Source organism: Gymnoscopelus braueri (assembly GCF_963280865.1).
Source record: "Gymnoscopelus braueri genome assembly, chromosome: 2".
NCBI classification, from domain to species: Eukaryota; Metazoa; Chordata; class Actinopteri; order Myctophiformes; family Myctophidae; genus Gymnoscopelus; species Gymnoscopelus braueri.
In genome coordinates, this window is record NC_137604.1 from 50,751,236 (window position 1) to 50,766,524 (window position 15,289).

Genomic DNA, 15,289 nt, shown 5'->3' on the forward strand with positions numbered 1-15,289 from the left:
GCCGTACACGGTCTGTTTACTTCGGCGACATCTCACTGTATCTTCCAGTGAAAACCACGTGTCAAACGGGGCATCCATGTTGTAGTTAGAGCAGATTACGTTAAACAGTGATATGCGAGGAGAAAAAACTACAGGAAGAGAATTGAGTTTCAGTTTCGTCTGTAGAACGAGGGCGGACGTGATCGTCAAAACCGGATCCCAAATAATTCTGTTTCCGGTCATCAAACCGGAAACGGAAGTGGGTCAAAAAAATTCCGAAAGTGCACCCGGAAATCTTTAGCGCGAAAAGACCGTGGACCGTAGGGCTACGGTCTCGGCGCTTAACAGTTGGATTTAACGGACCGTAGGACTACGTTCTTGGCGGTTAATGTGTAATAAAATGATATTCGAATATATTCGAATATCTGCCAATTTTTAAGACCAATATTCGAATATCATTTCTGAGGAAAGTTACCAGCCCTAGTGTGTGTGTACAGTACTGTATGACTCTGTCCACAATGACTTGCTATACTGTATCATTGTCAAATCACAACTCAGGCATGAAACGTCATATTGGACCTTTAGCCAAGGGGCCAGCCTGACATATTTACAACGAGGCCAATACGGAAGAGAGACAGTTCATATGAACGGCCTGAATGCGCTGTTTTGCCCCTGCCGGTGTCAGAAAGAATTTATCCCATCGCAAGCGGATGGGTTTTTGACAAACTTTAGACTAGATTTTCTTACCTTAATAAAAATTCTCATAAATGCTATATGCTTCCAGTCGCTAGTTTAAAGTCTCCTTTCAATGATCATGATATGCGTTTTGGTAAACTATGGTCCCATTTATTTTAAAATTGACGATAAAGTAGGTTATGCTCTAGGAGGGGCGGGATGATTTGATTGACAAGCTACACAACCAATAGCATTCATTCCCCGCCCCCGCTCTTGATTGACAAGCTACCCAACCAATAGCATTCATTTCCGGTTGCAAAGGATATGACGCGATATGACGCAATATTGAAAGATGGCGGATTGCACACAGCTGAACAATCGGCTTCATTTTCGGTCTGTAGAAACCAATGGCGTGATGCTGTCCATTCATTTTATACAGTCTATGCCTTTAACTCATCAACAATCAGTGTTCAAAGTCAAAATCTATGCAAACACCAAAAGTTTGCCCTTGTTTCCCTGCATGCCCCTGAAGCATGTACTGTATGACCATAGGTATCAATTACCTCACAGACAGACATGTACATAAATGCCACCTTGCATGTACAGCATGGTCTCTAACCACAGGCCACACAGCTGTGATTCATGACATGACAACTAGTGCACACACACACACAGGGATGTGGAGTTAGTCCCCATGTGAACCAACCTGTTGGTCTGGTTTTAAGGAGAAGGCTGAGGCAGAGGATGCAACACCCTGATCTCTATCTCTGAGTGCATTCATCAGCACACTTGTTCTTCCTTCCTTCCTTTCTTTCTTCCTTCCTGTCCCCTAGTGTCATCTATCACTGTGCTATGGCTCTGTCTCTTCTTGGTTGCCAGATTTCGGGCCTTGCGGCTTTACTTTAAGGATTGTAGGTTGGTGCCTGTTTATAAATAAACAAAAGCACCTGCATATCTTATTCTATGTCTCTCCTTCAATGAGATATGACCGATTTCTCATCTGTTCTAAGTTTGACCTTGAACCTTTTTACACAAAAGTTAATCTTGAAACCTTTTTACCCAAACGTTAATCATTAAATGATTAACTTTTGGGTAAAAAGGTTTCAAGATTAACTTCAGAGATTTTCTTCGAGTCAGATCTTTTCCACAAGCTTCATGAAAATTCACCTTTGCCTCTTCTGATAGTGCCCACCAAGTTCCATGAAGGTCCATCAATCTACCAACCTTTCCCTTCTTACTTTGTTCACAGTCACACCAGCAGCGTATATACAAGCCCCTGTCATGCAGCACACGTTGTTTTTTTGGCTTCACACAGATGAACCTGGACACACAGATTTTAGCCCAGCATGATGTTTGACAGGTCAGACTGGTTACTGCAGTGATTCTTCAGACATGATGCAACAAATGGGACTTGTGCCAGTAGCCTAGTAGGAGACCGTTGATTGGGTATTATTATGCCTGACTGGGTATTATGCCTGACGTATTAGGGCCGTCACGATTATGACATTTTACTTGACGATTAATTGTCATACAAATAATTGTGATTAACGATTTAATTGTGTGGCTTTTAGGCCAGATATGACAAAAAAACTTAAATACACAAAGAAATGACTGACAACGACCGATACCAATAATCAAAATCAATAATGCCTCGCATCATGGACAATTTGGACAAAATACACCATATTTAATATTTTATACTCGAAATAGCTGATCTACAAGCTCACAACGCGTCGCGTAGATCTGCGATTTCTACAATTTCTAAAAATGTTTAAAAATTTGCAAACATTTTTCAACATGGAAACAATTATGACGATCATGCAAAAATGAATTGCAATTATCTCTAATAATTGCGATTAGGCCATGATGTAATAATTGTGACTGGCCTAGCGTTGCCAGGATACTACCCTAGTACCCCATGTCACTTCAGTCATAGATGCCTCAGGTCAACAGGGGACCCATGCTGTGCTGAAGATGCAGTTTCAGCAGAGATATTTCACAGAAGAGTGATGGATTGAAGCAGAAAAAAAAGGATTAAGATGAGGAGGAGGAAAGGAAAGCCAAGAAAAGATGGATTTATAAGGGCAAAGGTGAGAAGGAGAGCAGCAGTAGCAGGTGCATTTTGTCATCCCCGCTGTTTAAGCTCATCTGTCATTTCACTGTTGGTAGACGGTTCAGGTGTTTTTGGCGTCGTCAGCCATGTGGGCAGCCAGCCATGGTCAGGACCTAGGACTCCTCTGAAGCTAAACCCTCTGGGGGTTTATTAGCAGGTTGTGTGGATGTGTGTACTCATCTGGTCACAAGCCACTTGATGGTCACGTCACGTCAAGTCTGTGTGTGTGTGTGTGTGTGTGTGTGTGTGTGTGTGTGTGTGTGTGTGTGTGTGTGTGTGTGTGTGTGTGTGTGTGTGTGTGTGTGTGTGTGTGTGTGTGTGTGTGTGTGTGTGTGTGTGTGACCTTTCGGCTCCCCTATAGTGTCTCATGGTTCCATCCACTGTTAAGATCATTTGATTTAAGCCATTTTGAAGATTTAACAGTCCCATGCCTGCTGTTCAACAGTAGAGCTAGATAGATGACAATCCTCTGTAAAATGGTTGGTAGCAATGACTCTTAATGGCATTTCTCTTCAATGTTTCCATTAACATATTAGGATGTTTATTTGTACACACGCACACACACACGCACGCACGCACACACACACACACACACACACACACACACACACACACACACACACACACACAACACGCATTTGTTGAGAAAAGTTCCAGCTTTATTTCAAGAAACTGAGAAGAACTGTCTTTCACCCCAGACAATTTTGTTTTTGTTTTCTCAGATGAGAATTAGTTACCAGCACATTTCACACATTGAATTATAAATAATTATTATATAATGAAGCAAGTGAGCAAAAGTCAATTTTATAGATTTTCATTCTTGATGAGGCATATGTATTTATACCAAGATTCATCCCAATAATATGAGAGTGGGTGGAGAGAATTATAAAAACGGGCATGTCATAATAGGTTAACGTTCTACGAAAACAGCAGATCTACAAGTTCACAACACTTCACAGCGTGATGCGTTGTGAGCCTATAGATCAGCTATTTTCTGCAAATTGATTTTGTGTAGAGGGGAAAAAAGGAGGGGACCATGCAAGGATAGATCCCGGTCAATGAAGTACATAGGGTTCAAGTGGTTAATGGCAGTGATATTTAGTAGAGGAAGGAGATAGAGAGGGAGAAAGAAAGAAAGGAGGGACAGGCAAGATAATTCTGAGAAAGAAATTGAAGATGGCAAGAGATGAGGGAGGGGGGTGTGAGGAGAGTCAGTGCCATGAGGAGGTGTAGTATCTCCTCCTTGAGGACTGAGTTGTTTAATCCATGAAGACCGGGAACGCATCTGTCATTTTTTTGGCTATTCAAAAATAGCAGATATACAAGCTCATAGCTCATACCGAGTGCCGCGCTACGAGCTTGTAGATCTGCTATTTTTGAAAAATCTTGAACATCTGTGCAACTCTTTCATAATATATTTTGTTAAGTGAACATTTGTAACTGTCAAATGTCTCAACAAATGTCTTCATTTTTCTGAAAAACTATTGTTGCTATATCAGTGCGCTCAAACTTTTTCTTGTCAAGAAAATTATACGTTTTTGGCGGCGATCCCCGTCAAAATATGTTGTTCCAGGGACCCCCCAGAAGCAAAGATTTGAGTAAAAAAAAATATATATATATATATATATGTATTCAAAGATTTGAGCACTCGGTGCCGCGCTACGAGCTTGAACATTCATGCAAATCTTGTAGATCTGCTATTTTTGAATAGCCAAAGTATAAAAAATAATTGTAGCTAAAAATCTAAAATGACACAGATGCGTTCCCGGATTGAATGGGTTAATTAAGGCTGTCAGACTAACCACTGGACTCTCAAGAACCATTTCCTTTATCTCTCCTCCCTCTCTGTCTTCCCATTGTCTCTCATCCTCTCTCTCTCCGTCCCTCGGCTCTCACCGCCTCGCTATCTCTCTGATGCCATGTCTGTAATGGTGTTGTTGTGACCTGAAGAAAGGATTTTTCTTTTTTTAAAGGTTCAGTGGAATTCTTCTATGTATTAGGGCTGTATGGAAATTATAATCCCCAAATCCATGTAAGAATTTTCCTAAAGCCCTTGTACTTGACCTAAAGTGGCACTGTAGACTGTCTGGGGTGAAATGAAGTGCATGGCTTTACTTTTCTAACTGACGGGTAGATGATTATAGGCCAACAAAAGGTCAGACAATGTTCAGGAAAATAGCAGCTCTGTGTAGCAGAATCGCAGATCTACAAGCTCACAATGTGTCACAATGCTATAGGTTGCGAGCTTGTAGATCTGCTACTATCGCTAGCCGTAGTAATGTATGACGAATATAGCGCTTAAGTGGCTAAGAGGGGAAAAACTGACTGTTTTTCAAGAGTCAGTTTTCTTTTTTTTTAACCCATTTAGACCTGAGGCCGATTCTGAAAACGCCTTCTAAATCCTGACCAGTTTTCTGACAAAATTCAAATCTGTGTTAAGAAATTACAAAATATGTATGTTGCTATTTACTGTACATAGCAACAGGAACCCCAAAAGGGTTTCCCGTCCTGAAAGGTATAGTTACAAATAGAAAATGGTTAAATAACTTTTTCTTCCAAATGTTTTTGTCACAGAAAATCCAATCAGTATCCTCTTCTGTCCTTTTCCAGTTTTTTTGTTTTGTTTTGGAGAAAACATGTTATGATGTCACAGAACGCTCAGATAGGAACGTGGTCTGGTGCGAGGGAGTGTGTTTGTTCACCAGTGGTTAATTCTGTTTGTTTGCTATGCTGAGTGTGTTAATCCAAGTTTGCTTTGTGTGTTTGTGCATGTGCGACGTTTGAAGGTGGCAGTGATTAATTGCGTGGCGGGGTTTGAACAAGCATTGTTTAATTAAATCCTCTGATAATGTCAAAGTTTATGTTTCCTGGGAGACAGGAGGCTCAGCCTTCTGCATCCCCCAGCTATTGTACGCCATTAACCCATTAAGACCGGGAACGCATTTTTTTATTTGAGCTAAAACGCATTATTTCACACTTTGGCTATTCAAAAATAGCAGATCATAGCGCGGCACCGAGTGCCGCGCTATGAGCTTGTAGATCTGCTATTTTTGAAAAATCGAGAAAATGTGTGCAAATTAATATTTTTATATTATTTTAAAGCGAACCTTTTTAACTCAAATCTTTGCTTCTGGGGGGTCCCTGGAACAACATATTTTGAGATGGGGGTCGGCGGCCAAATACATATAATTTTGGGCGTCCTTGACATGAAAAAGTTTGAGAACCACTGATATAGAAACATACGTTTTTCAGAAAACTGTTAGGATTTAGAAGACATTAGTACGAATCGGCCTCAGGTCTTAATGGGTTAATCAAAATGTGTCTGTGTGTGCGCACGTGTGTGTGTACGTGTGTGCATGCATGCAGCGTTTGCAACTGTTTGTCTATAACAGATGTCATACATTTTATAGCTCCCCAGGGTAAACAACAATCAAAGGACCATTCTGCCATAATGGGGATTTGAAGATATTTTCTGAATCACATTGCAAAACTGTTAGAAATTAGAAATTGGCTGGCACATGCTGTTTTTCAGTATGCCAACTAAAGGTGTTTTACAGACCCAGCTGGGCCATTCTCATTCCTGCAAAGCAGCTCTCTGCATTAGAGCCTGACCAGTATATCGGTTTGGCCGATATATTGTAACCTGACTGGCGGTATTGAGTTTCACAATACACCCTGCATCTGGGATCGCTCAGGGAGTAGAGCTACCCGGTCGCTGCGTGTACGAACCAATCAGCGGCTGCTAGGGGCGGGATCATCCAATCACCTGCCAAGTAGCTTGAAAAAATGAAACGCTGTCTTGAATCGATTCTGCTACCGGAGTCTCAGATGGAAGTAGGCTGTGAAACAAAATGTGTGTCGCAAGCTTCTTCCATTTGGCGGAGTCAGGTTTGATGACGTCAGTATCGGTGATTACACAACTGATGCGTTCTGATTTTTAACCTTGTAAAATGAACAAAAAAAAAAAGTAGGTTCATGGCATTCGGAACGAGTACCCATTATCTGGGCGGCTGTGGCTCAGGAGGTAGTGCGGGTTGTCCGATCATCCGTGGGTCGGCGGTTCGAATCCCGGCTCCTCCTGTCCACATGTCGAAGTGTCCTTGGGCAAGACACTGAACCCTAAATTGCCTCCAATGAGCCGGTCGGCCCTAGCTTGCCACCATTGGTGTGGGAAAAGTGAGGACGCTGGCGTTGACTGTTCGCCGTTACACCTCCCAATGTCCCCCCCTGTATGAATGAATGAACCATTGTAAAGCGCTTTGAGTAGGTTTGAGTACTTACTGTAGAAAAGCGCCATAAAAATGCAATTAATTATTATCATAGTACTTGGATAATATAGTGCTTATAATCTCAATTCCTTTTTATTGTCATTACAGGTTCAACAATAATCTTAGCACAGCCAAGCTGTTCTATAGTCAGTATCAACGCCAACTGTGTAGCAGACAGGCTCTAATAGAACTCTCCTCTCCTCTCCTCTCCTCTCCTCTCCTCTCACAGGGTACCGTCACAGCCTCCCCTCGTCTCCCCACACCTCCTCCTCCACCTCCTCCACGGGGCCTGAGGGTCAGAAGTTATCGCCGTCTGGAACCCTCTCTACAGACCTCCTCCACCAGGGCGGCTCTTCCAAGGTCCTCCTTCTCATTTGTAACACAGCGGGGTCTGGACAGCAGGCTGTCAGGTGAGCTGCAGGAAGCTATGGCGTGACGGATCTCCTCCTTGTTCTCCTTTTACTCAGCGTTATATAGAGAGAGAGAGTTGCGTCACCCTTTGATCTCGCCGCCAAGTGGGATGTTGCCTCCTGCAGTTCCAAACATTGGAACTTCCTCATCGATAGGGGTGTGCCGATATATCGTCCCGCGATATATCGCGGTACGTTTTCGTGACGACATGTATCGTTTTGGCGTTTTTGAAAAAAAAATATATATATATATATATTTATATATATATATAACTTTTTTTTTTGCAATAATAATAAAACAGAAGTATTTCTTTGCATTTGCTCCCCCCCCCCCATATATTTTCATAAGCTTTTTTTCCCCCCCATATATTTTCATAAGCTTTTTTTCCCCCCATATATTTTCATAATAAAAAAGTGCCATATATCGTATGGTATCGATATCGTGAGCCCAATATCTTGTATCGTATCATATCGTGAAATTAGTGTATCGGCACACCCCCACTCCTTGAGCATTTCCTTATTCTATTCTTACAATGGGAGTCTATGCTAGTGACGCAACTCTCTCTCTCTATATAACGCTGGTTTTACTTGGTGACGCGAGAGTTCATTCATTTGGCCAAATATTACTATGCAAATTGGTTTCCTTGTGCAAGAGAAAAAAGTCAACATAATTAACCAAACATAATCCTTTTAGTGACTTAACCATGGCTTGTTATATTTGTGGTTTCTGTATGAGTTCCAGGTAGCTTAACCCACTTACAGTAGGTCTCTGAGGCCGATTCTACAAATGTCTTCTAAATCTTAACAGTTTTCTGTCAGTATGTCAGTGGTTTTGAAACCTTTTCATGTCAAGGACCCCCCAAAATGATATGTATTTGGCCGCCGACCTTCCTCTCAAAATATTTTGTTCCAGGGACCCCCAGAAGCAAAGATTTGCGTTACAAATGTTCACCATTTAAAAATAGCAGATCTACAAGCTCGTAGTGCGGCACTAAGTAACGCGCTATGAGCTTGTATATCTGCTATTGAATAGCCAATGCTATTTGAATAGCCAAAGTATAAAATCATTACGCAATATCCCTGCATCTGAAAATCTAAGAATGTTTTGTTAATCTGTAATATTGCATCATTTCCCCATGCAGCCTGAGGTGAACTCATACATAAAGTACTTTCCATGTTATTATGATGACTCACCAAACCTTTGGACCTTTTCAGACAAACTTTATCCTGCTGTGTGCTACAGGGGATCATACCCAGTGGTGTAAAGTAACTAAGTACATTTACTCAAGTACTGTACTTAAGTACAATTTTGAGGTATTTTTTACTTTACTGGAGTATTTCCAATTTTCTGTAATTTTTCTTCTACTACGCCATTACATCTCAGAGGCAAATATACCGTATTTTCCGCACTATAAGGCGCACCGTCAGTGCGCCTTATAGTGCGGATGCGCCTTATAATCCGATGCGCCTTATATATGTATCAATATTGGTTCCCTTGGTTTCCGCACTATAAGCCGCACCGTCAGTGCGCCTTATAGTGCGGATGCGCCTTATAATGCGGTGCGCCCTATATATGAAAATAATACATTTATTGAAGGTGCGCCTTATAGTCAGATGCGCCTTATAGTGCGGAAAATACGGTAATACTTTTACTCCACTACAATTATTTGAAAACTTAGTTACTAGTTACTTTGTAGATTTTGATTATTATTACAAAACATACATTACCCACTTCAGCCCTATATACACTGTGTGTATCTTGTTCAATATTTATAGTGGCTCATAGGAATAGACTACGTGACAACGCGTCGCTTGTAGATCGGCTATTTTCAGCATGCAAACAAGTGTAAAATCAGGCATTACGACGGCATCAAGGCACCGCCACAATAGATTTTAATCGACTAAATCAACTGTAGATTTAGTCGACTCTAATCTTATGATATTTAGTCGACTAAAATATGACTAAAACTAAATGGAATTTTATTCAAAAAAAACAAAATCAAAATTTGCTGTCAAAATCAACACTGGCGTGAAATGTACCGGAAAATGTGTCTTTCACGGCACATACAGTACCGTAGATTGTCAACTACTAGATGGGGCTCCTAAATGATGATGACAAACCAAGCTGTACGAGAGTGCACAGTTATGTGAAATGTACACCCACGTCTGTGTATGGAGACATGCCATGTGTGCATATCCTTTTTTTTTGCACCAATACACATATGTTCAGTAATATGTTCAGTTTAATGGGTCAAGCAATAATATGTTCAAGGTCATGCTGTGCTGTGAGTGAGATATTGGCTCTGTTGGACGGCGGTCCTTTTACCTTCGATCAACACTCCAGTTCCAATATCTCACAATATGACCTTGAGCGTATTACTGTGATAGTACCACAGTTTCATCAATAATAATTAGGATTAGAGAGCGAAAAGACTCCAGGTGGTGCAGGCGGTTGCTAAGTTACATGTTAAGGTAAATAAGTAAACAAGATGGATGTGGTCAGAGTGCTATATCGTGAGATATTGGCACTCAACATACAGTATGTGAATTTTTCACATTATTATTTAATAATAATATTACGATTTTGATGTTAACCAAGTTTAGAAATGAGTGCTCTACTGTGAGAAAATAGAGAATACATATTAGCTAAATAACCATCAGTAGTCTACTGTTGAGTGTCAGTCAATTTACTGACTATTTCAATAAATCAACAAAAAATTATATAAATGAGCAAAACAACCTTTATAGCGACCATCAGTTAATTACTGGCCATTTCAATAACTAATACAATAATAAAACAGCTAAATTAGCATCAGGAGATGGTTGCACCACCTCCCACTATGTTCAAACTTAGCCTAGTTAAAGCGTTCCTTCTACGTCAAGACTTACTCATTACTAAAATTAGAGCTGTTGCACCACCACATAAATTACTTATAACGTATCTCTAATTAACTAAATATTTACGCAAGCCTTTAGGCAGAACCAACATCTACTGTATTTACAATGGCAGACCGCTTCGACTTCATCCACAGATTAATGCCCCACTGCGAGCTTGTACAACTGCTATTAAAAAAATAATCTTGAAAGTGTGAGAACTACTGGTTTAGAAGGCATTTGTAGAATCTGCCTCAGGTCTTAATTGGTTAATTTAATTGTTATTACAATTAAGCCATTTAGCAGGTGTCTCTATGACGGCCCATCATTCTGAAATGTGAAAGCTAGAAGCAGCCAATAGATTCTCTCCCATTAACCTTTCTAAATAATCTAATAAACTCTGACAGCAGAAAGCCACTGCTGTCTAGTCTCAGGGGGCTCGAGCCTCGAATGAACCCAGAGGCGATGCGTCGATGATGAAACATTGATGCATTAATACAGTTGTCTTACCTGCTAAGCCTGAAAATCACCTGACAGCTTGATTGATAATGATACAGTGATGCAGCTAAACGTGCCATAGATCTTTACTAGTGCGCTATGTTGCGTCTCAACTCTCTCTACCAACATTGTAATGCCATTTCAAGCTGTCATCACATGACATGAGGCACTGAAAATGAAGTATTGTTGATATAAAGCCCTGCCGTACCTGTTGAACATGATTGTTTAATTTAGCAAGGAATTCCATGTGTACATGAGTCTCAACATCCTCAACTTTCTGCACCTCCCAACCTCTTATTCACTAAAAGCTGCAGTGTGCCATGAACTGGACTAAAAAAAGAATAATAAATGGGTTTGATTAATTAAACGGAAACCATTCTTATTAGGTTTTCTCATTTGGCTCATGAACCAAATTCCCATGCTCACATTAGATGCAAAAGAAATTGAAATGAATAAATCCCAAAAATGGCACTTTTCTCTCTCATGGCTCTAGTGATTGCAAAATCGTCTCCTTATTGAAGACGATATCCGGTGTGTGCACGCACGCGTGCGTGCGTGTGTGCGCGTGTGCTCGCGTGTGTGTGCAGGGTTGTGAACAACTCATCTCAATTCCAGGGCGATGGAGGGAACACGACAGACGACACGAGGACAGCTCAGTGAACAGTAGCTTTATTGCCACATAATGAACAACAGTGCTCTCGGCCCATGGCTGTACGCAGTGGTGGAAAAAGTACTCAATTTTTTTACTTAAGTAAAAGTATCAATACCGCGATGTAGAAATACTCCGGAATTAAAAATGTACTTAAAGACGGGGTGCTGTGATTTTCAGTGATTTCTTCCCCCCCTAAAACATAATCATCAGGTATTATGGTTATACTAGGAGGAAGATTTTTTTCAAAAAAGTGTACAGAAATTGTTAAAATTATGTTTTTATGTGGACACGCCTCCATTTCATTAAGTATACCTGGTTCTCACCTTAGCACCTCCTCCACCACCTAAGCACCACCCACCTGTTCTAGTCCCTCCTCCTCATGCCCACACCTGTTGTGTTATGATAATGAGGGGGAGGGTCCATTTTTACTATGTCACTAAAGCGCTGTTTTTCTATTGGCACGTTTGACCCTCAAGGTTTCAGCCTCCAGATAGAAACTCAAAATAGTCAGAGAAGACATAAAACACCATAAAAACACCACCAGGGGGCTTAGTGAAGTTCTATCAACCTCATAGACACATGAAAAACAGAAAAAGTGCAAAACCATGGCCCCACCTCTTTAAGTATTGGTATCAAAATGTACTTAAAGTACCAAAAGTAGAAAGTGCTCATTATGCAGAATGTGCCATTTCACAAGTTTTCAAATTTATAAAATGTATATAAATCTTTTGAAAATAGCAGATCTACAAGCTCAACGCGTCGCTTTTGCAACGCGTTGTGAGCTTGTAGATCGAAAACAATCTAATTGCAAAAGTATATATATATAGGTCTGAAGTGGTTTCGTAATAATAATCTAACTAAAGTTTTCAAATAATTATAGTGGAGTAAAAGTACAATATTTGCCTCTGAGATGTAGTGGTGTAGAAGTAAAATTATTGAAAATTGGAAATACTCCAGTAAAGTAAAAATACCTCAGAATTGTACTTAAGTACAGTACTTGAGTAAAATTGAGAGCGTAAAATGAAACCAAATGGTACAGGTCCATTTGGTTTCATTTTATGCTCTCAAGAGTTAAAGATCCACCTATAAGGGTCCAACTCTCCATCATTTAGCTGCATGGGGACCACCTGGAAATCCCTCAAGGACCACTGCTGGTCCCCGGACCACTGGTTGAGAACCCCTGCATTGGCTCACCTACAGTAAACACACACCACACTGGCTAATTACCTTGACCTGCTGCAGGTGCACCTCACCCCTCTCCTCGCTGGCAGACAGTGCCCAGACCACGCCCTGCCGCCACCACCTGCCACACCACAGTATGCACATTAGAAGAATGTGTCTCACTCGCACATATTACCTATTTGACCTTTCTCTTTTTGCGTCGCTCTTTCTGCCCTTTCTTTCAACCGTGTCCTCCTCAATCGCCCTTCCTCTGTTAACCCATTAAAACCGGGAAAGCTTCTGTGTCATTTTAGATTTTAGCTCTATATATATATATATATAGCCGCATACGTTTTTTTTAAAAACTCTTAGAATTTAGAACAGTGGCTCTCAAAAATAACAGATCTACAAGCTCACAGCGCGTCACTTCTTGCCACGCTGTGAGCTTGTACTGTATCTGCTAACATTTTTGAAAAATCTTGAAAGTGTTGAAATGTTGAATAATTTTGAATATTTTAACACAAATCCTCTCTTCTGGTGTGTGGGGGGTCCCTGGCACAAAATATTTTCAGATGGGGGTCCACTCCACGGTCAAATACATATAATTTCGGGGGGGTCCTTGGCACAAAAAAACAAGTTTGAGAACTACCGATTTTGAAGGCCTTTGTAAAATGAGCCTCAGGTCTTAATGGGTTTCCCGCCCTCTCCTTCTGCTACTGTCCTGTGCGTCTCAGGTTCGGTCCTCCTTTCCTGATGCACGAGGACAGGGCTGTCTCCTGGGACCAGCTGCAGCAGAGCATCCTCAGCAAGCTGTACTACCTGATGCTCAACGGATCCCAGGCTCAGGTACTGTAGGCCAGAAATTAAGACACTGAAAGATACTTCACTGCTCAGGGCAGTGTTGATTTCGTCGACTAAAACTATCTAAAACTAGATAAAAACTAAATAAAAAACTAAGCTACGTTGACTAAAACTAAGACTAAATGTGTTGACAATTTCGTCAACAAATAAAAACTAGACTAAAATGTTAGTGAGGGACGAGTGGAGAAGAGATCCAGTAGAACTAAAATAAAAGTCATTTTATGTTTGGTTCCGCTCAGGTGCTACGCTCTGAAAATAGCAGATCTACAAGCTCACAACGCGTCGCAGCGCGAGCTTGTAGATCTGCTATTTTCAGCAGGCAACCAAGTGTAAAATCAGGTATTACGACACCATCAAGGCACCGCCAAAATACATTTTAGTCGACTAAATCAACTGTAGATTTAGTCGACTATAATCTTATGATATTTAGTCGACTAAAACTAGACAAAAACTAAAACGTTTCAGATGACTAAGATCTGACTAAAACTAAATGGAATTGTATTCAAAATACTATGACTAAAACTAAAATCAAACACTGTCAAAATCAACACTGGCTCAGGGGTCGTTAACCGTTTTTACGTGGCTTTTACTTTTCCCTTTAACCACTTAAAGGTCATATAGATTTTTTTTAAATATATGAAAATGTGTGGAGTCAAAGTATTACTTTTCCCCTAATAAATAACATTTTCATTGTGAAATAATTCTTTTTAATTTAATTTGACTAATTTGTCAGACCGTCAGTTGATAGGTATGTTTACATCTACTGTACATTCTGTGATATGATGACTGACGTTTGAGCAACAAGCAACTGCAGTGTTAATACTTGGTGTAGTCGAATATAGTGTGACATCTAGTGGCTGAATGTTGTCTGGCGCTCATTTAAGCTCTATTCAAAACAATTCAAGGCTTTGTGGGCTTGTGAAGTTGCTTGTCAAGTTCAAGTTGTGGTGAGCAGTGTCAGTGCAAATCAGCAAATTTGCTCATATATGAACTGAACTTGTCCAAAGTCAGCTCAAATCTTCAGTAATTACTGTATTACTTGTGAGTATGCAAAAAACAACAACTAATAAACAAAACGTTTAAAAAAAAAGTCAGCTCAAATCTGCATTGTTGGGCAGCGGTTAATGTCAGTGCTGATGTTGGGCAACCGTTTCTGTTGTGTGTGACGTGAGACCAGAGCTCTATCAGTGCGAGAGAGAGAGAGACAGAGACAGAGACACAGAGAGACAGAGGCAGAGAGAGCTCAATTAGCGAGAGAGGGAGAGGAGGAGGGAGGGAGATTTAGAAGGGGGAGAGAGAGTCAGGGAGAGAGCCTATTTCACCCATCAATAACCCAGCAAATGGGTACAGAAACCTGAACACACTGATCGACCCGTCTCAACGTCATGCAAGCTGATAACGCTTGTTAAATATACAGTATAATGCTGGTACGCTGAGTCAGGGCCCAGTGTGTGGTCATGTACAGATTAGCATGGCTCCTTACATTTATTCTTGAGCATGCAGCTGATGCTGGCTGTGCCATTCTGCTAGAAGCCAACCCAATGTAATTAGGACTGGTGATGAAAATAACGTAAAGTGTGCTTTTGATACAAGCAAGCAGCTGAAAAATAATTAATTTATGAGACCTCGCACTAGCCTATAAGATATTTTTTTGGCCCTGGCAATTATTTTCAATATATGAGTACCAAATGAAATTTAGCATTTTCTTTATTATTATTATGACTTTTTGGACTTTTTTTGTTTGTTCTCCATGTTTGACCCATCCTACTGTAGTTATTAGGAGCAGTGGGCCACCTAG

The 15,289-nt window shown here is 40.7% G+C and overlaps 1 protein-coding gene across 1 annotated transcript in view; it reads left to right on the top strand.

Annotated features, from left to right (window-relative positions):
• usp43a (ubiquitin specific peptidase 43a) overlaps positions 1 to 15,289 on the top strand; it is a 126,065-nt gene that overhangs the window by 94,074 nt on the left and 16,702 nt on the right. The window contains exons 7-8 of the mRNA XM_080448044.1: positions 7,265 to 7,445; positions 13,365 to 13,476. Of these exons, the coding sequence (XP_080304170.1) occupies positions 7,265 to 7,445; positions 13,365 to 13,476 (293 nt within the window). The remainder of the gene's footprint in view (positions 1 to 7,264; positions 7,446 to 13,364; positions 13,477 to 15,289) is intronic.